The sequence below is a fragment of the Chaetomium globosum genome, genomic scaffold (genome assembly GCF_000143365.1).
Source record: "Chaetomium globosum CBS 148.51 scaffold_1 genomic scaffold, whole genome shotgun sequence".
NCBI classification, from domain to species: Eukaryota; Fungi; Ascomycota; class Sordariomycetes; order Sordariales; family Chaetomiaceae; genus Chaetomium; species Chaetomium globosum.
In genome coordinates, this window is record NT_165976.1 from 708275 (window position 1) to 729932 (window position 21658).

The 21658-nt window shown below is 56.7% G+C and overlaps 8 protein-coding genes across 8 annotated transcripts; 5 read left to right on the plus strand and 3 right to left on the minus strand.

Annotated features, from left to right (window-relative positions):
- Positions 1-491: 491 nt before the first annotated feature.
- CHGG_00233 (uncharacterized protein) lies at positions 492-4434 on the plus strand (the record flags this gene model as incomplete). Its single annotated transcript, XM_001219453.1, has 4 exons — positions 492-601; positions 660-901; positions 1178-3639; positions 3772-4434. 4 exons carry the CDS (start codon positions 492-494, stop codon positions 4432-4434), a joined length of 3477 nt encoding a protein of 1158 aa, XP_001219454.1.
- Positions 4435-5553: 1119 nt separating this feature from the next.
- Positions 5554-6118, plus strand: CHGG_00234 (uncharacterized protein; the record flags this gene model as incomplete). The annotated part of the gene is made up of 2 exons (XM_001219454.1): positions 5554-5561; positions 5764-6118. The coding sequence occupies 2 exons, from the start codon at positions 5554-5556 to the stop codon at positions 6116-6118; spliced, it is 363 nt and encodes a 120-aa protein (XP_001219455.1).
- Positions 6119-7104: 986 nt separating this feature from the next.
- On the minus strand, positions 7105-13175 carry CHGG_00235 (uncharacterized protein; the record flags this gene model as incomplete). The annotated part of the gene is made up of 3 exons (XM_001219455.1): positions 7105-11482; positions 11593-13115; positions 13173-13175. The coding sequence occupies 3 exons, from the start codon at positions 13173-13175 to the stop codon at positions 7105-7107; spliced, it is 5904 nt and encodes a 1967-aa protein (XP_001219456.1).
- A 716-nt stretch (positions 13176-13891) lies between these two features.
- On the plus strand, positions 13892-14830 carry CHGG_00236 (uncharacterized protein; the record flags this gene model as incomplete). Its single annotated transcript, XM_001219456.1, has 1 exon — positions 13892-14830. The coding sequence occupies one exon, from the start codon at positions 13892-13894 to the stop codon at positions 14828-14830; it is 939 nt and encodes a 312-aa protein (XP_001219457.1).
- A 1226-nt stretch (positions 14831-16056) lies between these two features.
- CHGG_00237 (uncharacterized protein) lies at positions 16057-16647 on the plus strand (the record flags this gene model as incomplete). Its single annotated transcript, XM_001219457.1, has 2 exons — positions 16057-16356; positions 16432-16647. 2 exons carry the CDS (start codon positions 16057-16059, stop codon positions 16645-16647), a joined length of 516 nt encoding a protein of 171 aa, XP_001219458.1.
- Positions 16648-17381: 734 nt separating this feature from the next.
- Positions 17382-18132, minus strand: CHGG_00238 (uncharacterized protein; the record flags this gene model as incomplete). Its single annotated transcript, XM_001219458.1, has 4 exons — positions 17382-17533; positions 17619-17874; positions 17945-17979; positions 18051-18132. The coding sequence occupies 4 exons, from the start codon at positions 18130-18132 to the stop codon at positions 17382-17384; spliced, it is 525 nt and encodes a 174-aa protein (XP_001219459.1).
- A 379-nt stretch (positions 18133-18511) lies between these two features.
- Positions 18512-19467, plus strand: CHGG_00239 (uncharacterized protein; the record flags this gene model as incomplete). Its single annotated transcript, XM_001219459.1, has 3 exons — positions 18512-18766; positions 18838-19079; positions 19254-19467. The coding sequence occupies 3 exons, from the start codon at positions 18512-18514 to the stop codon at positions 19465-19467; spliced, it is 711 nt and encodes a 236-aa protein (XP_001219460.1).
- Positions 19468-19892: 425 nt separating this feature from the next.
- CHGG_00240 (uncharacterized protein) lies at positions 19893-21588 on the minus strand (the record flags this gene model as incomplete). The annotated part of the gene is made up of 3 exons (XM_001219460.1): positions 19893-20081; positions 20159-21220; positions 21286-21588. 3 exons carry the CDS (start codon positions 21586-21588, stop codon positions 19893-19895), a joined length of 1554 nt encoding a protein of 517 aa, XP_001219461.1.
- Positions 21589-21658: the final 70 nt, after the last annotated feature.

The window sequence follows — 21658 nt, forward strand, 5'->3', positions numbered from 1 at the left end:
CGTCGGCGAGTGCTGGCGGATATGTTGAGACTTGACATTGCGGACAGAAAATGAGCACAGGGGAAAAGCCACATGTCTGATTGCGGTGCTTGCTGGCCCCTCGTTGACAGCTGCAAATTCTCCAGCGATTGGCGAGTTGCCCGCCACGCCCACGTTGAGGCCGGGTCTTATGTACGAACAGGGGCGAGATGGGGGCCGACGCACAGCATTGGTCGATATTGAAGCCTCTTGCAGCGGTTATGCGGGACAGGGTCGCCGTGCGTGCGCATTCGTTGGTTTTTGGAAACTGTGCCGAAGTGGCGCAGACCGTCCCCCTTCAACAGCGTGTCGATAGTCGGTACCTGTGTGGGCATTATCTGCCCTCGTCAAGACCTCACCTTCGCTCTCCCAGCCATCGAAAAGAGGCGGACCGGGAAGACTTTGGGGAAATTACCTTAGGCACCTTACCTAGCTCCCTGGGTTCTGCCAGTCTGCTAGGCTGCCTGCCCGACATGTTGACCATCCAGCCGGTCAACTTCATTCTCGTAATCTCGCTCGCCGCGTGCGCCGTGGCCGATGACGGAGATGATTTCTCCAACAATTTGATATCGGACCTAGCCCCGTGGGTGCTGCGAATCTCTTGTATGAGGCCTGTATTACTGATATTGTGTTAACCTCAGCTTGCTGGCCTTGTTTGGAGAGAAAGTCACGACTCAGTTCATGAGTCAGTCGGTCGGATGGGCCGATAACATCATCTTGGCAGTCGCGCCTTTGGGGATCCTGACCGCTATTGTTAGTGCCATCAGAGTGGGCGGTCCGACATGGCTCAAAACCGTTATCGGGCGGGCAAGAGAGAACCGGGCTGTCGCCGAGTCCGAGTTGATGTCCTCCACCTCACATGAGGTGTGCGAACTTTGGAATGGTCAAGAGGTTGTCAGAGTGATGGGTGCTGGACCGATTCGAGAATTCATCCTTCTTACGTGCGAGGGAGATGCTGTCCAAGAGTCGAAAGTCAAGCCGGAAACAACGATAGCAACTGGAGCCGCCACAACCAGTCAAGTAGGCCTCAAAAACGGCCGCGGAAAAGAAGAGGCCGTCGACACACAGCCTCTCCAAGAGTTGGCGATCATGGAGCTGAAGGACGCCATGGGCGTATACCTGACAAAGTTTGGTGAGTCCTGGAATGAATGCTGTCTAGACTCGGACCTAGCGAAAACTAATCCACCGTTCCTACCAGAGCCTTCACTTTGGGAGCGCCTCCTTGGCGGCGGCCGACCAAAGGGCGGATCCCGTTTGAAGCTTGCTAATGGTACCAAAGGTGCTACTCGAGAACAACCTACCAACAGCCGGCACGATTCCCGTTCCGAGAGATCCGACTCCAAGCAGAAAGCGCAGAAAGCTCCGCAGACCCGGGACCCGGAAAAGGCACTCCCCATGCTTGGTTCCCAGGAATTGCCTGCTCTACAAAACAAAACAGCAGAAGGCGATCCTCCGTCCAAGAAGCGCTTGGTTGCTGTCATCCGCAACACCGACGTCTCCACGCCGAACCTCACGCTCAATATCCACAGCCAAATCAGCAGGAGAGAACTTTACGCCATTGCCCTGTTTGGTGTCATCCTCCAGCTCGGCATCCTGGTGTACTTTGGCATCGCCGCGGAGCTCCCTGCATTAAAGTATGCATTGCTTAAGGACGACAACGTCGTCGCTCGCTACGCCCTCCCATGCGCTGTGATTGGCACTGTTCTTCTAGTCGCTAGCATGCTAATATGCGCCCATGTCGTGGAGAGTAGCACGCTGGAAACGAGCTACCGGCCAGTGGAGGGCGTGGAGGCCCGAGTTGTCTGGCTGCAGAGATCCGGAACGGTCAACGACCAGGCTTTCGATTCTTTTGCCATCTTCCCCGCCCAATCTCAAGCAGTCATCACGACATCTCGGAGGGCCCCAAGGCGGAAACTGGCTCTTCTCCCCCCTTGGGCCAAGAAAAAGGGGACCGAAAGTACAATTATTGATGTAGAGCACATCGCCGCTGTTTGTGGCTCCTTGGTTGGAATATGCGGCTTCATCGTTCAGTTCGTCGGCCTCCGCAGCATGCACTGGTCGGCTTCGGCCGCCCAACTCGGCGCAACTATCGCCATGACCATTTTGAGGGCTTCCGTTCGCCGCAACCTGTCAATAAACCCACAGTCCCAACCCCTTATTCGGGGCCATGAGATGGACTGGTTAGCTCTGGCTCTCGGTGATTCCATCAACGACTCGGACTCTTGGTTAAAAAAAAGGGGGCGACCTTGGGACTGGAGAGTCGTTGCCGTCGAAGACCCGGGCAGAAGCGAGAAGTTGAAGCAACAGTTCGCTACCGCCAGTACAGAGATTAGCGGATCCATCTCCCACAGAGCTACTCTCACAAGACGGGACCTCGGAGCCCTGGCGGACTGGTACGGGTCTGCATCCCCTGAGGCCATCGCTCTAGCTCGTGCGATTGAGGCGACCCTGGATGCCTTTGGTGACCTCATTGACCGCGATGGAAAAGACTTTTATTGGTCTCTGCCAGCCTTGAAACCTTTTGGTGAGCCCAACCACGAACCGATAGTCTTCCGGGTCGAACGACAGGAGGGCGGGAATTGGGTGGCGTACGCCGACGAACTTGAAGCCGCATGGTCGCTCTGGCAGTATTCGGTGCACGAACAGGAAAATCCCACACACTCTGGACTCGTTGATGAAGCACGTAAAGATAAAGAGGTCGGTAGGAGGCTCAAATCAAAGCCGCCGCGCCAAAGAGGTGATGAATGGCTTCGATCCAAGGGATCACTGGCGAAACGCAGTGTCCGGCTCCTGAGTTCGTACAACCACGGCCTGTATCAGGACCTTCGTCTCTGGATGCCCGATGGATCTGTTAGGGTAATTGGAGTGGAGCAGAACGACGACAAGTCCACCGACGAGAGTAGGGTCATCGAAATAGAGTCACACCGGATCTTGGGGCACGCATCGGGGTGGACAGTCAGAGATTCCGACTCCGGAGAGGACAACAAAAAGCGACTCACCAAAGTTCCCCTTCCCGGCCAGGACTCAGCACCCGATGAAACCACCACACACACCATCATCGCAACCGAATCATACAGCGCCCTGAAGACCCTCTTCGTGCATCACCTCTTCGCGACCTTCATGTGGACCATGGCCAAGACCATAGAAAAACCCATCGCCGACAGCGCAGACATCCGCATCACCGAAGTCGACGAAACCAACGGAGACTTGCGACGGCGCAGCTTCGCGCTGCACACCAGCCGGCTTTCCAAACTAGCCCAGGACATTCAAACCACCGGCCTCGGCGGGCTAGAAGACGTCTATTTGTGCATTCTCCCCGCTCTCAGCATCGAAAACAAACTCCCCCCCTCCTGCAAGCACACGAAGGATGTCAACGGGCGGACACCACTCCACCTGGTCGCAGCGACAGGCAGCGAAGCCGATGTCAAGAGGGTCGTGGAGCTTGGTGCCGACAAGAACGCACGAGATGATAGGAGCCAGACCCCTCTGCATGTGGCCATTGCGAACGGAAACCTGGCTGTTGTCAAGGCGGTTGTCAATCTTGGCGCTGACATTGAGGCGAGGACGTCGGATGGGTGGACGCCGCTTGCTACGGCTGCTCGACACGGACATGCCGATCTTGTGGAGATACTTGCACGGCGCGGCGCCGATAGAGAGGCGAGGAATTCCGACGGATGAACAACGCTTGCTATCGCCGCGAGATACGGGCATACGGCCGCTGTCGAAGCCCTAGTCAGATAAGGGACAACATAGAGGCGGAGACCGCCGATGAGTGGGACGCCTTTGGTTCTGGCCGCTCGATACGGACACACAGGAGGTGGTAGAACTGCTGCTGAGATTTGGTGTAAGCCCTTAACGCGACCACCAGCCGGGGATGGTCACCGCTCTTTCAAGCGGCGTCGGAAGGGGAAGAGGGCACGACCCGGGTGCTGGTTTTGCACGGGGCGGACACGGAGGAGAAGAATCTTGCCGGGCCGGACTCCCCTCCACGGCGCGGCTTCGAAAGGGATCACGGGTGTTGTCAAAGCACTGGTTGAGCTCAAGGCGGACATTGAGGCAAGGGACAACTTCAATGGAACGCCACTCCACTGGGCGGCTGCGGGGGGTCATGCAGAGACTGTGCGGGCGCTTGTTGGGCTGGGTGCGAACAAAGAATCGAGGGTGAGTGGGGGTTGGATACCACATTACGAAGCAATTGTGGCGGGGGACCAAAACATGAAGTCTATCGCGGGCGAAGATGAGGGTAGTGGAGGGCAGACACCGATGCATTTGGCGGCCATGAATGGGCATGGGGCCGTGATTAAGATTCTTATTGAGGTTGGTGCCGACACGAATGCGAGAGATCGATATAGAAGAACGCCGCAGGATTGGGCGATCGAGGAAGGTCGTGCGGAGGTGGTGGAGTTGCTGCGTTAGAGGAAAGGATATATCAGTTACATGAAAGCTGCGGTGCTTAGCCTTCCACTCCGTCATCAGCCACTCGACCGAAGAGTGAGTCCTGGCTCGTGAGCTGCCGTTGCGGAATATCCGTCTACGCCTGCCTCCCATTAATACGGCCAACGCTGCGCACGAGCCAAAGGAAGCGAGGGCGAGGCAAACGAGGGACCTCAATGCAGCCAAGCAAGGGGCCCCAGATTCCCGCGAGGCAAGGCAATTCTGTGTGCATCCCTTGCCTTGGTTATTTGTCTGGCTTTGGCAAGGATTTTGCCCTGTTTTGGCGACTTGGAGGATATTCTGGTTGGCTCTTCGGTGCAAACGTCGTTCCGTTCCGGTGGAAAGCACGGATCTCTGGGCCGCTCCAGGCTGATCCTACCAACATCGCGCTGTTCGAGATCGACTACTACGACGACCCCGAGTCAATAGAGGATCGTGATGAGCTCGAATTCTATCTCTTGGAGCGAGTAACAATGGTCACAGAGCCTATTTCTTGGTGGAAGGAGCATCAACATCGGTTTCCGCAGTTATCAAGGATGGCTCTCGAGTTCTTATCTATCCCCGCGATGTCGGACGAAGTCGAGAGGGTTTTAAGTGGGACTAAACTTATACAGGGCCTTACAAGGGCAGGGATGGGCGATCCAATGATTTCCATGCTTCAATGCCTTAAGAGTTGGGCCTAGAGTTGAAGCTTTTGGATTCTTTTCTTCCCGGAGCGCCCGTTCGGAGCCCAAAGCCAGTTATTCCGTGGATTAGTAGGCTCTTGGCAATTCTTGGCAATTAATCAAGAGAAGGTATCGCCGTACCGTAGGAAAGGTCCTCCCGTACCGTAGACCCACACGTTTTCCCATACATAACCCTAACCCAGGCCAATTTCCGCCAGAGAAGGTACATCGCGCAGGCAACCCACATTAATTCTGCCGCGATGACGTCTTCTTCCCAAGTTTCTTCAACAATCACTCACAACACCAAATCTTCGAACCAATTGCGCACCACCGCCGGGAATTGCAGCGATCCAGCAGCTACTACTTTAGAATCGCGTGAGTAAACGCTTTCGAACGCCGTAGATCTCCGCCGAAACTGACGATTTGCGCAGGAACCATGGCGCCGTACGAAGATGACCTCGAGCACTTCGACGACCTGGCCGCGCAACACCGAGGTCTTTGCCCCTGATCCATCGGCGCCTCGATCTACTGCTCCGCTGGCTACGCAGCTCCCTCAGCAGTCAACGCAGCGCCAGTCCGGCCTAGCGCCCTCGATTCGAAGAGAACCATCACAGTAGGAGCGTGTGAATTTCGACAACGACGATAGGGAGCCTTCAGCAACCCCCTCCCAGCGAAGCACCATCGTGGTGGCCACTGGAAGTACTCGAGGCCGTCGTGTCAGGGGTAAAGGCTCTAGAGGAGGCAGGGGTGGCAGCAGAGCTAGCAGTACTGCTGGAGCACCATCCTTAACGCCTCCCAGCGCTTCCGCTGTGGCCCAGCGCGCACCACGGCGCGGAACGGCGCGCGCAAGGGCATCAACACCAGGATCACGGCACGGGGGCATCACGAAGACCACCAGAGGTAGCCGTGCCACCAGGGCTCGCCTGGCAAGTGCCTTAGAGGCTCAGGGCTTAGACCACGGCACGCAGGAGGCTCAGGGAGTCGATCAGGAAGCAGATTAGATAGCTTCAGCCAACCAGAGCATGTCATACAGGTTCGGTATCGACCGGATTCAATTGCTCGAGCGAATATACTGCAAAATTGATCGATTCCAGTGGTTTGGAACCATTCAGGGCACCTTGTTCAATTGACCGTTGCGACCGGAGCCCGACCAGATGAAATCCGGTCTCACCGCCTTCCTGTTCCAGACTAGCGCGGGAAAAAGTGGGAATTACCCTTTGTACCACGGTACGGGGAGACCTTTCCTACGGTACGGCGATACCTTCTCTTAATCAAATACAGGTGGTATTTCTGGTCTTGACAAGCAAAGGGCCCCTTTTTTGACAAGGCAAGGCAATTCTGAGGCCACCCTTGCGTTACTTGCCTCGCGCGCAGCGTTGAAGACGGCCACAAGGTGGCAGAATATGTTGTGGCACGGCACAGGTGGGGCCCACCTGTGGCCCCACACTGGTGGGCAACCGACCACAAATACCTCCCACATTTGCAGGCAGATAGCTTTCCTTCCCTAGTACTCAGCCAATCTATCCCGAACTCTTAGACATCGCCATCGCGAGTCCCACAGGTTATGAGCTCCGTTCAGCGCATTTTGCACTGATTGTATCAAATTTTCGATCCTTTTGCGTTTACGCATCTCATTTACGTTGTTCTTTTGTGGAAAGCAGTCCATTTGCGCAAAGTTGCTATCACGGTCAGGATCACCGTGGTAGGGGCAAGCTGGTATATTGCGTGGTTGCACGAGGAACCGAATGTGGGAGGCGAGGCGCACTCAGGGAAAACCCTGTGGCTGCGCACAGACCAGCGCAGAGCTACGTACAGCCCACCTCGGGGTTCAGCCGTGCAACCCTAACCCTACAAGGAACGGGCTGTGCCCGTGACACTACCCTCCCCTCAAAACTGGCCCCCGGCCGTCAAACCCATCAGATCTCCCGATCCCCCTCAATTCGTTCAAACACGCGGTTTTCGCGATTTTGTTTCAATTGAAACAAGATCATGTGACCTCGGTTTTATTCCGTGGGCTTTGCCTCCGCGGCTGGCCTCCTTCGTTTCGCCCCCTATCGTCATCGCCGTAACCATCGCGATGCCTCTGTCGGCTTCCTCGCCCTTCCTCGTCATGCCCCCTCTTTTTTACCCAAACAGGCGGTCTCGGGTGGTTCGGGTGCGCATCGTGGAACTTCCAGATGGCGTCGTCGCATCCCCGCAGATCGGTCGCCGGTTGCCACGTCGGTGTATCATGGCCTTCCCACTTGACCAGGTATTGCCACCTCCCGTTGTCGGCCTTCCCGTAATCCAGGATATCCTCGAACCTCCATTCCACCACGTCGTCGCCGTCATCGGTCCTGGTGACTACCCGCCCCCGGTTTGCCGTGACGTCGTCGTCGGTTTGCTCCTGGCCGGGGATGCCCTTTCCGCGGTATGGTCTCACCATCGAGACGTGAAAGGTGGTGAAGATCTTCATGTTGGCTGGTAGCCGCAGTGTCACCGCGTGTGACGACGCCTTCGTCACCTGGAACGGGCCCTCCCACCGGGGCTCCAGCTTCTGCGTCGGCCTACCGGTCTTGTAATTCTTCATGTTCAACATAACTCGATCGCCGACGTGGTAGATGGGCGCGTCGGACCGCCGCCTGTTCGCGCTCTCCTCGTAACGATCCTGTGCCTGTTTCGACAACGCTGTCGCCTTCTCGAGAATCGCCTTGAAACGCTCAGCGATTTCTGACGCGCGGAAGAACTCGCGGCGTTGCGCCTCCGTGATGTTCGGTGGGCACGGCTGCGCTGGCTCGACGCCCATGCGGGGGTGAAAACCGTAGTTGGCGAAGAATGGTGACACGCCAGTCGTCTCCGATGTCGTATTGTTGCCGGCGAACTCCGCCAGAGGTAGCCAATCCACCCAGTCATCCTGTGCCCAGTCGCAGAAAAGCCGCAAATACTGTTCCAGCTCGGCATTGATCCGCTCCGTCTGTCCGTTCGTCTGCGGGTGGAACGCTGACGACGGCTTCAGTGCCACGCCCAGTCGTGCCGACAGCGTTCTCCAGAAAGCTGAAACAAACTGGGTGCCCCTGTCGGAGATGATGGTTTCTGGCACGCCATGCAAGCTGTATATCCTCTCGATGAACCGATCCGCCAGTTCCTCTACTTCCAGTGTAGCTGTAGGGATAAAATGCCGCATCTTGGTTAGTCTGTCGACCACCACCGCGACATGGTGGAAATCTTGCTCTCTCCTCTTACACGGTGGTAGAGGCGTGATGTAGTCGACTGAAATATCCCGCCACGGCGCCATCGGCACCGGAAGTGGTTTCAAGAACCCTGTTGGCAGCGACCTTGGAGTTTTCGTTTTATCGCACAGGAGGCAAGCATTGCAATACGAGCGGACTGCGACGCTCATTCCCGGCCACCAGTACTTGCGATTCATCAGATCCAGTGTCTTAGTTCGGCCAGGGTGGCCCCCCGGGCCGGAGGCGTGGGTTCGGTGGATTAGTTGGAGGTGCATATCCGTATCCTCGGGATCGATGATCAATCTGTCGCGAAAGTACGCCTTACCGGCGACTGCACGGCACTCGGCGTATGGCACTCGCAGCTGCTGTTTTAGCTGCCTCGGCCACGCTCTCGCGCCTGGATCCGTTAGCGCCCCCATCACGGCCTGAAGCGGGCGCGAGTTTGTGTACATCTCCGTCAGTAGGTCGTCGATGTGCCGGGAGACGTCAAGCTGCAAGATCTTCATTCCAAATAACGACTCCCGTTCGTCAAAAGTCAGCGGGTCGAAACTGTCTGGGTCGATCAGCGGCCGCTTCCGGTTCCGCAGCCGGTCATCTGCAACGCCCTGTGGCATGTGTTCGGGCTTCCTGCTCAGTGCGTCCGGTCTCGCGTTCGCTGCGCCCGGGCGGTATACAATCCTGAAATTGAACCGCGAGAGAAACTCCGACCACCGCATGTGGCGCGGCGACAGCTGTTTAGTGGTCGCGAAGGTCTGAAGGTTCTTGTGGTCCGTAATGATGTCAAACCGCTGGCCCGTGCCCTCCAGTTCCGGCCGCCATTCCTCCAGCGCTTTGATGATAGCGAGGAGCTCCTTGTCGTAGATGTCGTAATTGCATTCTTGTGCTGAGTGTTTCGCGCTGAAGTATGCCACCGGGTGTAGTTCGCCGTCGTCGGCCTCCTGCAGGAGAGTGCCGCCCGCAGACCAGTCCGAGGCATCCGTCTCGACAACCGCCGGCTTCTCCCAGTCGTAGATCCGCAGTGCCGGCGCGGATGCGAAGCAATGTTTCAACCGCTCGAACGCTGCTTGGCAGCGGTCTGTCCAATCCCAGTCTGCCGTCTTCTTGGTCAAGTCGTGTAGTGGTTTCGCCACGCCCGAGAAGTTCTTGATGAACCGGCGATAGAAGTTCGCAAAGCCCAGGAAACGTTGCAGCTGCCTCCGGGTGGTCGGTGGCAGCCACGATTCGATAGCCGAGACCTTCTCAGGGTCCATCTCGATACCGCCCGGCGTGATGATTAGGCCCAGGTATTTTGTCTTCACGGTGTGGAACTCGCATTTCTCGATGTCGATTTGCAGTCCGGCGTCGATCAGCCGCTTCAAAACCTTGCGGACCTGCTTGACGTGGTCATCTTTGCTTCTCGAATAAATGAGGATGTCGTCTAGATAGGCTGTTGCGCAGTCGTCGAGGAGGTCATACAAGACGTCGTTGATGTAGTGTTGGAACGTGGCGGGCGCGCCCTGTAGGCCGAACGGCGTGACCAGTGATTCGTAAAGACCAAACCTCGTGATAAACGCGGTCAGCCACTCGTGGCCCTCCGCGATCCTGACTCTGTTGAACGCCGCGATGACGTCCAGCTTCGTAAAGACCCGCGCCTTACAGATCGAGTCCAGCGTCTCCTTTATCAGTGGGATCGGGTATCGGCTCTTCATGGAAATATTGTTAACGCCGCGGTAGTCGACACAGATACGCACGCCACCTCCCGGTTTCTGGGCGAGTAGCAGGGGGGACGCCGAGCTGGACTTTGATGGTCGAATGAAGCCTTTAACTAGGTTGTCGTCGAGCCACCTTTTGACTACCCGGAGCTCCATCGGCGAGAGTGGTCTGTTCCGCGAGAATGGGGGCTTACTGCCCGGTACCAGTTCGATCTTGTGGTCGTACGAGCGGTGTGGCGGCAACGTGTCCGCCTCCTGTGGTAGAAACGCCTCGAATAGGTCGCGATACTCGGGGGGAAGCCGCGCCTTTATTTCGTCGGCCGTCAGCGACGGCTTGTCAGATTTGTCAAAAAACTTGCGAGCATCCTCCTCCGTAATACGACGCATCGTTGGTCCATCCCGCCAGACCTCGTCGATGAAATCGTGGAAGTCGGTAGGCAGTTGTGCCTTGTAGTCGTCCGCCTTGCCTCCGCGGTGGAGAAGATTCTTGAAGAAACTGTCAGAAAGGTTGGGTAACTCGGTGTCCGGCGCCGCTCGCATCGCCTCCTCCAGTTCGCCGAAGGTGATCCTCATGGCTGTGACACCCTTCTGGCGGCAAAACAGGGCGAAATTCGGCGCGTTCAGCAGCTTGATATCTTTGCCGTCGATACGTCCAGTCCGTGGTGGCGTGGCGGTTACCAATGGTGGCCTGCCCTGTCGGACTGGGGACACCCGCCTTCCGGCCGCCTTCCGCGCCTGTTGCGGAGTGTGGGAAGGCTGATTCGGTATTAGTCTGGCTCGCGCGTGTGGCGGCGCCAAAGTCCACCGCGGGCCTCCTCTCGCCTCCGCGGCATCGCGGTGTCGTGCCAGCTGTTGGCGGTGGCGCCAGTCCCGCCTCCTGCGCGACCTCGCCGTCCTTTGCTCCGCCGATCGCTGGCCGATGCTGACCTCTATATGTTCTCCGGGTTCCCCCTCGTCCTCGGCGTCTTCGACACGCGCGTGGAACTGCTTCTTGGTGTTTGTGGGTGCCGTCAGCCCGGCCATCTGCAGCGGTAGGCAGCGCCCCCGGCAGTCCTCGCCGAAAGTGAGGGACAGGTTCTTCCAATCCACAGCCGGGTTGTGCTTGCTTAACCATGGCAAGCCGAGGATGACCGGGTTATCCTCCGCTAATGTTGTGATGTAGAATTGCAATCTTTCGCGATGGTCGCCAACCACCAGGCCGACCTCCGTTTTCCACTCAATCCATGACGACAGGGCGCCGTCCGCGAGGAACAGTGGTTTCCTCTCCCGCAACTTCGTCAGCGGAATGTGATGGCGGACCGCGAACTTGAAGTCCAGGAACGCCAATCCGGTACAACCAGAGTCAACCAACGATACACACGGGATTGCGCGGCCATTCACAAGGAGATAGGAAGACAATGTAATGGAATTTTTCTGACCGATAGCGCTGATGACCAATCTGTCGTCGGCGCCCGCAAGAACTATCCTCCACAACTCGTCTTTCCCCTTATTGTTGGCTCTTGGCCTCCACACGCGGCTCTGCGTGGAGGCTAGGCATTTCCCTGACCCCAGTAATCCTCACTCTGGTCGTCGTACCCTGTGGCGGGCTGGCCATCCCCGCCCCAGCTGCCTTCTGGGTCGACCTCGCCCACCACGCGGCCGGGGTTCTGCACATCCATGAAACGGACCTGAGGCTTGTACCCGCCCCTGTAATCACCTCTGTAACCATCGTGCATGCCGCCGCGACGGGCGGGGGCACCCCGGTGGTTGCCGTGATAGGCGCCATTGTTGGTGTTAGGGTTGTTGCCAGGGCCACTGAGTCCCCATGGCTGTTGGTACGCGCCCCCAAATTGGTTGCCGTTGTCGCCCTGCTGGGAGCCGTAATAAGCCTGTGGCTGACCTTGGTTCCCATATCTATCGTGGTAGCCGCCGCGCTGGCCGCCGCCGCGAGCGCCGCCGCGGCCGTTGCGACCGGTGTTCGTAGGGCTGCGACATAGTCGAGCTTGGTGGCCCGCCTTGCCGCAGTTGAAACAGAGGCCATCGTTGACCCTGCGCAACTTCTCCTCTTCGGGGATCTTCGCCATCTTAACCCTCATCTGATCGAGGTCCATCGCGTCGGCGTCCCTGGCCTTGCCGCCGTTATTGTGGTTGCGATTCTGGTTGCTGTTGTCACCGGAAACCGCCTTGCGAAGGTGGTCTTCGCCTTCCATGTTGATCGCCAACTTCTGGGCCATCGTGACCCAGCCCTCGAAGTCGTGGCGCTCAGGTGTATTGATCTGCATGTTCAGGGCGTCCCGCATGCGCCGGGAGAGCCTCTCACGAAAACCGCGGACACGGGCTGTGTCATCCCAGTCGCATACATCGGTAAGGTTGGTGTACTCCGTGAGGAAGTCGGTAAACGCCGCGAACTGGTCCTTCTGTGACAGGCTGCGAAGCTTGTTTTCCGCGTTGGCCGCTAGGTCCATTGTGGCGTACTTGCGCGCGAGGTGGTTCATAAAGTCGGTTGCAGTCTTCCACGGCCAATCATCCGAATTGTCGGGGCTCGCCGTCACCTTCTCAACGCCCTTGAAGACACCGGCGGCCGCACTGCCCTCTAAAAGAGCGGAGGCGTAGATGATCTTCTTGCCCTCGGTGCTGAATTCCTGCGGGCGGGACACCCAGCGACCCATGATGCGGGTCTGCCAGGTGCGGAACTGGCTGGTTCGCTTAGCGGTGTCCATCTCATCGCCGGTAAATGGGGTCGGGTGCGGCATCGAGCCGTCGCGGTCGACGGGCGTGTCGCCGCTGCCGGCCCTGATCCTGCCAGCTGCCTTCTCCCAGGTGTCCCGCTCGGCGCGGGCCTTGGTAAGGGCCTCCTTGTACTGGGCGAGCTCCGCCGCGCCGTTGTTGACGGTCGCCTGCAGGCTATCAGCGTTGGCCTGCAAATTGTTGTATCGGCTGTTCTGTGTGCCGACCACATTGTCGATGATCTTGAGGAACTCTCGGCCGGTCGCGTCCCTCTGCATAGTGTCAATAAGGCCAGCGGTGGCCTCACTGCCGGTGACCTCCGCGCGGAGGCTCTGAAAAAAGTTCTTGAGGCTGGGGAATGCGTTTCCATCCAGTTTGGCGATGATGTCGCCCTTGACATCGCGTGTCAAGCTCGGGGGTGCCGCGCCCGGGGGCTGGCCGTCACTTACCATCTTGGCGTTCTTGGCGATCGAAATCGTATGTCTTCGTATTCTCTGTCGATGCAGTGGTCCGCGCGGCGCAGCTGCAAGTAGCTCGGAGCGTCGGGAACCTCGCCGGGTTCGTTGAATCTTCGTAATTAATTGAAAATAACGCTCTCTCGTAGCGCTTACTGCTGCACACGCGAACTGAAGGTGCAACCAACTATCACGGTCAGGATCACCGTGGTAGGGGCAAGCTGGTATATTGCGTGGTTGCACGAGGAACCGAATGTGGGAGGCGAGGCGCACTCAGGGAAAACCCTGTGGCTGCGCACAGACCAGCGCAGAGCTACGTACAGCCCACCTCGGGGTTCAGCCGTGCAACCCTAACCCTACAAGGAACGGGCTGTGCCCGTGACAGTTGCGAATCGATCGGCTAGGCCAACAGTCCAAACTGCCCTAAGCCAGCTACCCATCACTAGGCAACGAATCTCTTTGTCCAGGTTGATTCAAGCGAATTACCTGATCCGTTCAAGATTCTATGCAAGGAATTTTGACGACTTTCTTTACGATCGTTCTGGCTGCCGCAGCTCGGTGATCGATTCAGCAACTGGATCGCTACTTTTCAGAGCGATTCCATCAATTCTTCAACCAAACCGTCGACGATTTTATCGCCGACATTCTTTACGACGATCTGTTCCAGTGAACAGTGACGGCGACACACAACAAGACAATCGACAACTCTCAAGATGGAGCCATCATCATCAACTCCATCATCATCTGAGGCCTTTTTCCAGGGCCTGATGAAGCAGTTGACCGAGAGCGACAAGCTCATCGAGAAACTTGTGAAGAAACTCGATGACGCGACGACAACAACGACAGAGAAGAGGACCCTTGTGGCGGTCCCGGCTCTGAACGGCGAAGGCGACTTGGAGGTCTGGGAGTCCCAGATCCGAGCCTCCCTGGCACCCGACAACCTATTTCGATACCTGGAAAAGGACATCCCCGAACCAGAAGACCAGGATTCTACTGAATGGAAGCGGTGGAAGACTGACCGACAGGACATCTTCAAGCTCCTGACGGCGTCACTCAAGAAGGCATCGGTGATATCCCGCATGACACGAATCGGCTGGAAGCCTGATGATGTCGACCCCCGAAGGCTGTATCTGAAGGCATTCGAGGCACTACAGCACGGCACAGAGGAAACGTCGCGCATGCTTACGCACGAATTCTTCACGATGACCCCCAAGAAGTTCGATTCCATGGACGCCTATATCTCCCGAGTTTGCGTCCTGCGCCAGCGCCTGCGCACTGCGGGACTGGAGCACCCCCTCAAGACGGATCTTTACACAGTCCTGACTGCCATCAAACCATCGCACTCCGAAATCTACGAAAGGTGCATGGCGAAGATCGAGAAGGATAAACTGGCCTGGGACGATTTTATCAAGGAACTGACCGAGAAGTGCGTGGATACCGACATCAACAAATCGGCAAACGCAGCCATCAAGATTGATGGAAAGAAGGCTCAGAACAACCAGAACAACAACAAGTCTCAGGATTCGTCGCCACAGTTGTCGAACTCGAACTCAAACCAACAAGGTCAACAACGTGTCAAATGCTCTGCATGCGACAGGATGATTTTCAAGGGTCACATCCATTCGGCGAACGGCCCTGCGATGTCCGACTGAAGCCCATTTCCAAAAGGGTTAGCAAAATCAAGGGGGCTGCCACCCTGCGGGGGTCCAATGTCGCCGCCGTCCGCTATTGGGATCTCGGCGAACGGGCGGTCCCGGTCCGGGGTGAACCCGACGCCCCCCGGCTCATTGTTGTCTTTAAGTCTGACGGGGCCAAATGCTTGCAGATGCGGATTCGATGGAGCAAGCATCCACTTAACCGAGGCCGCTTAAGCAAGCAAGGCGGTAGCGGATAGGAAAAGCGACCAAAGGTGCATGGCGACGGTGACTGGGGGCTTGGAACTTGGGGCGATTCGGTATGCTGGTTAGGTAGGTAAATGAGTCTGGGTGGGTGGAGAATATAAATGTTGAGGAGAGTGAGTGTAAAGGAAAGAACGTCTGCCTATTTTGTATTCATCTCTGGCCGGTGACCCTTCGCGTTTTGGCCCAGGCCGGGAGGGTGGTGATGAAGCCATTGAGCGCACATGAATCTTTCCGGATACCTAACCACCTACACTAGGTAGTTAGCCCTGAGCAGTGTGATTGGTGAAAATCCCTCCCTTTCAGGTGAAGATTGACTCCCACGTTCCACGCTCACCGCCGCCTGAAGCCAGCTGAGAATTGAAACATAGTGAAACATGTGATGGTTTGATTCGTTGACGACTGGATGCCGGAGTGGAGGGAGTTGTTAAGATACCTCGGTACCCAGTATTCCCGAACAGAATCGGGAAAAGCGAGGAAGTAATGGACCTACCGAGTAAATCCAAATACAAAAGCGAATAGGAAGCCAGGGAACGGTAAGATAGGTACATACCTACCTACCCAGGGAATGGAAGAGCTGAAATTTAGCAGCATCCAAGATCACATGCATCTAGGAAGATCGGCCAAGATCGACCAAGATCGACCGGGATTGATCGGGGCAGGAATATCTTTACCCTATCTGAGCAGCTATCAATTAGTGAGGCCCGGCTCCCTGGCGCTCTGAGGGAGCCTCAGAGAGCCACAAGATGTAGCCAGTATATAGTCACTCGTTCTGGAGAGCTCTGGGAGTTCTCCAGTTAGCAATCACAACTACAGTTCGCTACAAGCTCGTGAAGCCTACTGTTGAGACAAGTCTTTGTTGTGCACCCTTGAGACATTACCTTCAACCGAAGCTGAACCCTAACAGGACAGGGTCCTGAAGTAGGTTCGTCACACTCACTCACATACCGAATCCCCTCAAAGTCAAACCATCGCACACAATGCAACTTTCGTCGCTTTTCCTGTCGGCTACTGCCCTACTCGCTCAAGCAGCCTCGGCGGATTACCTCCTCTATTCGAGTCGGCGTGCGCTGTTTAACCCTCCCGCCCAAATTCAAACCCGCCCCCCCGCAGGGTATCTGCCAGGATGTGTCGGATTCACCAGGACGCGCTCTCAGAATGCCGAGATCGCCCTGGATGCCGAAGGCGACATTGGGAGCAAGTTTTTCCTGCTGCAGACGACACCAACGACGTGGGCTTTGCACTCAAAAGAGCACAGCTATTATCCCATCACTGAACCTGTATGTGCAATCTTTCAGCTCCCGCCCCTCGGGCCTGGTAGCAGTCGTTCATTTTGCTGACCATTCCGCAAATAGGGCGACCTGTTGGTCATCACGGGGCCATTTACCGTCGACGAGTCCGGTCGATTTGTTTACAACGGGACGGAAGTTGAGGACGCCGGCTGGGTCGCCTGTAAACAGAAGCGTAACGAGGGCTTCTCCACGATTTATCTGACTGCATCGTCCGTGCAGGATGAGTCCTGCCGGGAAGTGGAGGTCTACGCATACGACACGAACCAACGCGGCATCTGAGGCGCGGATATAGGTGCTAAGAACCAACGGGCAATTAGCAGCTCATCTGCTCCTCAGGCACATGAACCACCGGTTATGTACTGCAGGGGACAGCTGAAATGCAAACGAGGCAAACGAGGTACATAGTTGGTAGTTGTTAGAAAAAAATCCTCTCAGAAGTACCTAGATACACAGTATGTATTCAGGTCGTTATACCGACTCTTGATGTTACTCCGAGATCAAATATGCCCAAGAATGTTGATCCTGCCAGCATCGCGTGGGGGCGGAAATTCGCGTGATCAAAATATCGGGGTTGCACAAACATTGTGGCCAGCAAGGCTCTCCAAGTTCCGTGACATCCACCCGTATCCCAGCTGTGTAGGCCTTAACACGGGGAAAGGGAGATTGTGAGACCTTTTTGGTGTAAGGTGCTTATCATGGGATGCAGGACCCGGCAATGCTATAGTTCGACCGAAGAGTGAGTTCCGGGTCCTGAGTTGTTGTTGCAAAGAACACTTTCGATAGGCTGCTTCCCACTAATACGGCCGCAAAGCGGCAAAATCACCACCGCATGAGGGCCACAAATGACGGTTTGCATGTGTCAAAGTATCACGATAATCGATGAAACCGGATCTGTCCCAATCTTGTTGATAATTCTTGTCTAGGTATCCGTCAGGTGCACACATAGGTACATAAACCCTCACATAACGCCGACAAAGTCATGATAATCCCGCCCAATATCCCGCGCTGCGAGGTTACTCATCAACGGTGGAGGGAACCACAAGTGACTGCCTGACCTCGATGGTGATGCCAGTCTCGGCCACAATAATGCGCGAGTTGCCGACAAAGGTGCTGCTCTCCAGAGACTTCAGGGCGGGGTCGGCAACAGTCATCGTTGCCCACGCGGCTTTTCACCTTGTTAGTCATTGTTGCGGGCAATGCGTGCGAACTGATGGTCAGGCTAGGGGTGGCTAGGTTGCATGTGCACTCACTTGTGTATCCGAAGGGCGTGGTCTTCATCTCGGGATCCATAGAGAAGATCTTCGCCATGGGAGGGGCCAGTTCGATGACGCCTTGGCTGCGGAGATCGATGGCATGGCCCTCGGCGGTTTTGGCAATGCAACGGATGTCGACGCGGCCATTCTTCTTGTCATGGTCGATGGTGAACCAGTCTGCCGCGAACTTGACCTCGGCCTTGAACGCGGGCTCAAACCCGGGCACGGTCTCGATGGTGCCGGAAGTGACCTCCTATTAAGATTATTAGCTCATCAACTCGATGGAACCCACCCAAGGGACATGTTGCAACGGATGGACATACGAAATGCAGAGACGTGGAACCCGTGTGGATCAGCCCTATGAGGTGGTCAGGATCAGCCGAACTGCTACAGTATGCAATGCATGATAACAAGCCGTGTGTGACTTACCCACAGGACTGACAGCCCCAATATTGGCCTTGATCACGAAGGCCGGCTTGAGGGTAGGGAATCCCGTAAGTTGCGCAGACATGATGGCTGTGTTGTTTGGTTTTTGATGTTGAATCTCGTAGTCGATCCAGTCTTTAGTTTGCACTTTGCAGTGAATGAGATTGAGAGAAGCTTGGTAGATGACACACCGCAAACATTAACTCGTAAATGTATACCATTTTATGGTGAAGATTCGACCATGGAGGATTGCTAGCGTCGGTGAGCCTCGGACCGGACCGTAAGCTCAACAGTGAAGTTTTTCGGGGCTTACATCCTGCGCTCGGTGGCGCGGCCCGAAGCCCACAGAGAGAACCCGACAACTGCTCATATAGGACTAGGCCTAACATATGGATCGAACCCCGTCGGAGACATCCCACCAACAACTCTCCGAGTCTTACGCAGTAACAATCACTACATTCGCAATGGCAACTCTCGCTGGAAAGGTGGTCGTGGTGACGGGTGCGGCGTCTGGCATTGGCCGAGCCACCGCTGTTCTTCTCGCGGAACGCTCTGCACTGCTATCACTCAGCGACGTCAACGAGGCAGCGCTAGCCACTGTCAAATCCGAGCTCGAGAAGAGCACGAACGCGAAGGTCTTTACCTCGGCCTTCGACGTCCGGAACCAGGAGGCAACCCATGCGTGGATCCGCGACACGGTGGCACACTACGGACAGCCGGTTGGTATTCCCGCTTCGCACCCCTCCTTTTGGGAAACGAGCCGAGCTGACCGCTCATCCTTGGGGAACAGATCTATGGCGCGGCCAATGTGGCGGGCGTCGTCGGGCCGAGCCTGGCGATGGAGAAGGGCACGATTCGCAACATCACCGACCAGGAGTTCGACTGGGTCAGCGACATCAACATGAAGGGCGTGCTCAACTGCCTGCGCGCCGAGCTGCCGCACATGCAGGAGGGCAAGGACGGGCGCAACGGCGGGTCCATCGTCAACGTGGCCAGTCTGGCCGGTCTGCTCGGTGTCCCGTACGATGTTCCGTACGTCGCCAGCAAGCACGCTGTTGTTGGCATGACTCGGGCGGCGGCCAAGGAGGAGGGCGCCAAAGCAATTCGGGTCAATGCTGTCTGTCCGTAGGTTACCCCCCTACCGCCGTTGTTGAGGGGATATGGGTGCATCGATGTTGAGCACATGGCTGACTTGGCACACACTAGGGGTATCATTGATACACCCCAGGTTGTTGGAATCGAGGAAAAGTTGGGCGAAGCTTCCGCCACCCTCTTCGGCGGCGTGGCTCCGGGGCCTTTGGCACGCCGTGGCGATGCCTCGGAGGTGGCAGAAGCCATTGTTTTCCTACTGAGCCCACAAAGCAGCTTCATCAACGGCGTGGCTCTTCCCATCGAGGGCGGGTGGTCGTGCTCGGTTTGAGCAGTGGAAGCTAGCTGCTGCATGGGTCTACGCCAACATGCTTCAAATTCAGGGGTCAATATTCCACCACCACCAACCAATGTTATCCATGACCAGTGATTGTCATCAATTTGTGTGTCGAGTAATATGTTAATCACGAGTGTGTCCTGAGCGTCTAGTAACCGAAAGTGTGAGTACAGTAAGGAGCAACCACAATACTCACAAGATTGAAATGGAACATACCTATGTTGAACGTACATGGGCATGAGAATAACGAGTTATCTAAACAGCATAGGGTGACATTGGCAGGTTGACGAAAGAGTCTAGTGATCATCACATTGGCCTATTGCTAGTAAATCGACGCCATCGGGTTGTCAATTGACAGGTCAAACATCAATTCTATTCCCCATCAAGGACCACGCCATCCCCGTGCAGGTACCTAATATCTAGTGCTTCCGAGGCGTGAAGGTCATGTCCATCTTGGACTGCATTGTGAACCAGTGACCATTGACCTGCCACTCATCCTTCGGGTTCGCCAACGCAAAGTCGAAGCGACGCATCAAAGCCGGGACAACCTTCAAAATCTCCATCATACCAATATTCTTGCCCTGGCAAGAACGCGGGCCAGCGCCGAACTACCACAAGAAACCTTCATGTCAGCACACCCAAACCCACGCACAGTCAGTCAGCCAAAGTCAAGGGGCACACTCACCGAGATATTACACCGCCTCATCTCCTTCAACCTGCCCTCCTCCACCCCCAACCACCTCTCCGGCCGAAACACCTCCGCATCCTCCCCATACACCTCCCTATTATGCATAATCACCCACGGATTAAACCCCACCACCGTCCCCGCCGGCACATGCTGTCCCGCCAACACCACGCCCCCCGCCGGCACCTCCCGCTCCAAAATCAGCCCCAGCACGGGGTGCACGCGCAGCGCCTCGGTCACCACCGCGTCCAGGTAGGGCAGTTTGCCGGCCTCGGCCGCGGTGTGGGTGTGCGTGGGGGTGCTGCCGAGGGCGCCGGAGGCGAAGGCCGTGTCGATTTCGTGCTGGAGTTTGGTGTAGGCGGACGGGTTGCGCGCCAGGTGATAGAGGATGGAGCGCAGGGCTACGGCCACGGTCGCGTAGCCGGCCATGGTGTTGGCGAGCACGAAGGCGACGATTTGTTCGTAGGTGGGCTTGGAGGGGTCGTCTGATTCGGCGCTGGTCGAGAGGAGCCGGCCGAGGAAGTCGGTGCTGTCGGGGGTCGGATGGTGGTGGCCGTTGGTGGTAGGCTTTGCGGTTGTTGCGAGGCGCTTGTCAACCATGGCGAGGGCCAAGTTGAGGACAGGGTTGCCGCCTTCCATGGCCTTTTGCACGAAGCGGTTGCCGAGCATGAAGGTGTGCATCCAGGGGGCCTGGGCGATGACGGAGAAGTAGGTGTTGGCTACCTCGATGGCTCCAATGGCGCCCTCGACGTCGACACCCTTGCTGAGGAAGCCGAAGGGCTCCGAGACGTTGATGATGCCCATGGCGTCAAAGGCAAAATGCGCGATCAGCGTGGCCGTGTCGACGGGCTTTTGTCCCGCCTTGCCGAGGTCGTTCAGTTTGTTGAGGAGCAAGTCGACCAGGGGCTGGATCTTGACTTCCATCTGCGGCGTGGAGCCCACCGAGTATGCACTGCTGGCGACCCGGAGGAGATAGGAGTGGTACTGGCGGTCCCGCGCCGTGATCACGGTCGTCAGGGGCTTGCCCTTGTACCATCCCTCAGCCGTGGAGTAGAACTGAGTCTAATTCCCGCCATCTGTTAGTGATTTGCGAATAGAGCAGACCAGAGCTAGATTGGAATCCGTACCTTGGTGAAAACGCGCCTAAAGCCGTTGATTATGGGATATGCTTCCGGGTCGTTGACTGACACCATGTTGGGGCCGATTCTGACGAGCGGGCCATATTTGCGATGTAGCGCAATGTTGCGCCATGGCATTTCCGCTTGAGCAGCGGCATTGATCTTCCAGAGGTTGGTGACTTTGGCAATGGCAGGGCCAGGAATGCGCGAGAGGCCGTCTAGGAAGAATCTGTAAACTCCGTAGACGGCCACCAGCAGCAGGACTGCCACCGGGGCACCCGGAAAGTAGAGAACGCCGATTTCGACCGCCATTTTACGGGCGTCACGACCTATGCACGGTGGACGACCGACAGATGGAGATATGCAATGCAAGATGAGGGCG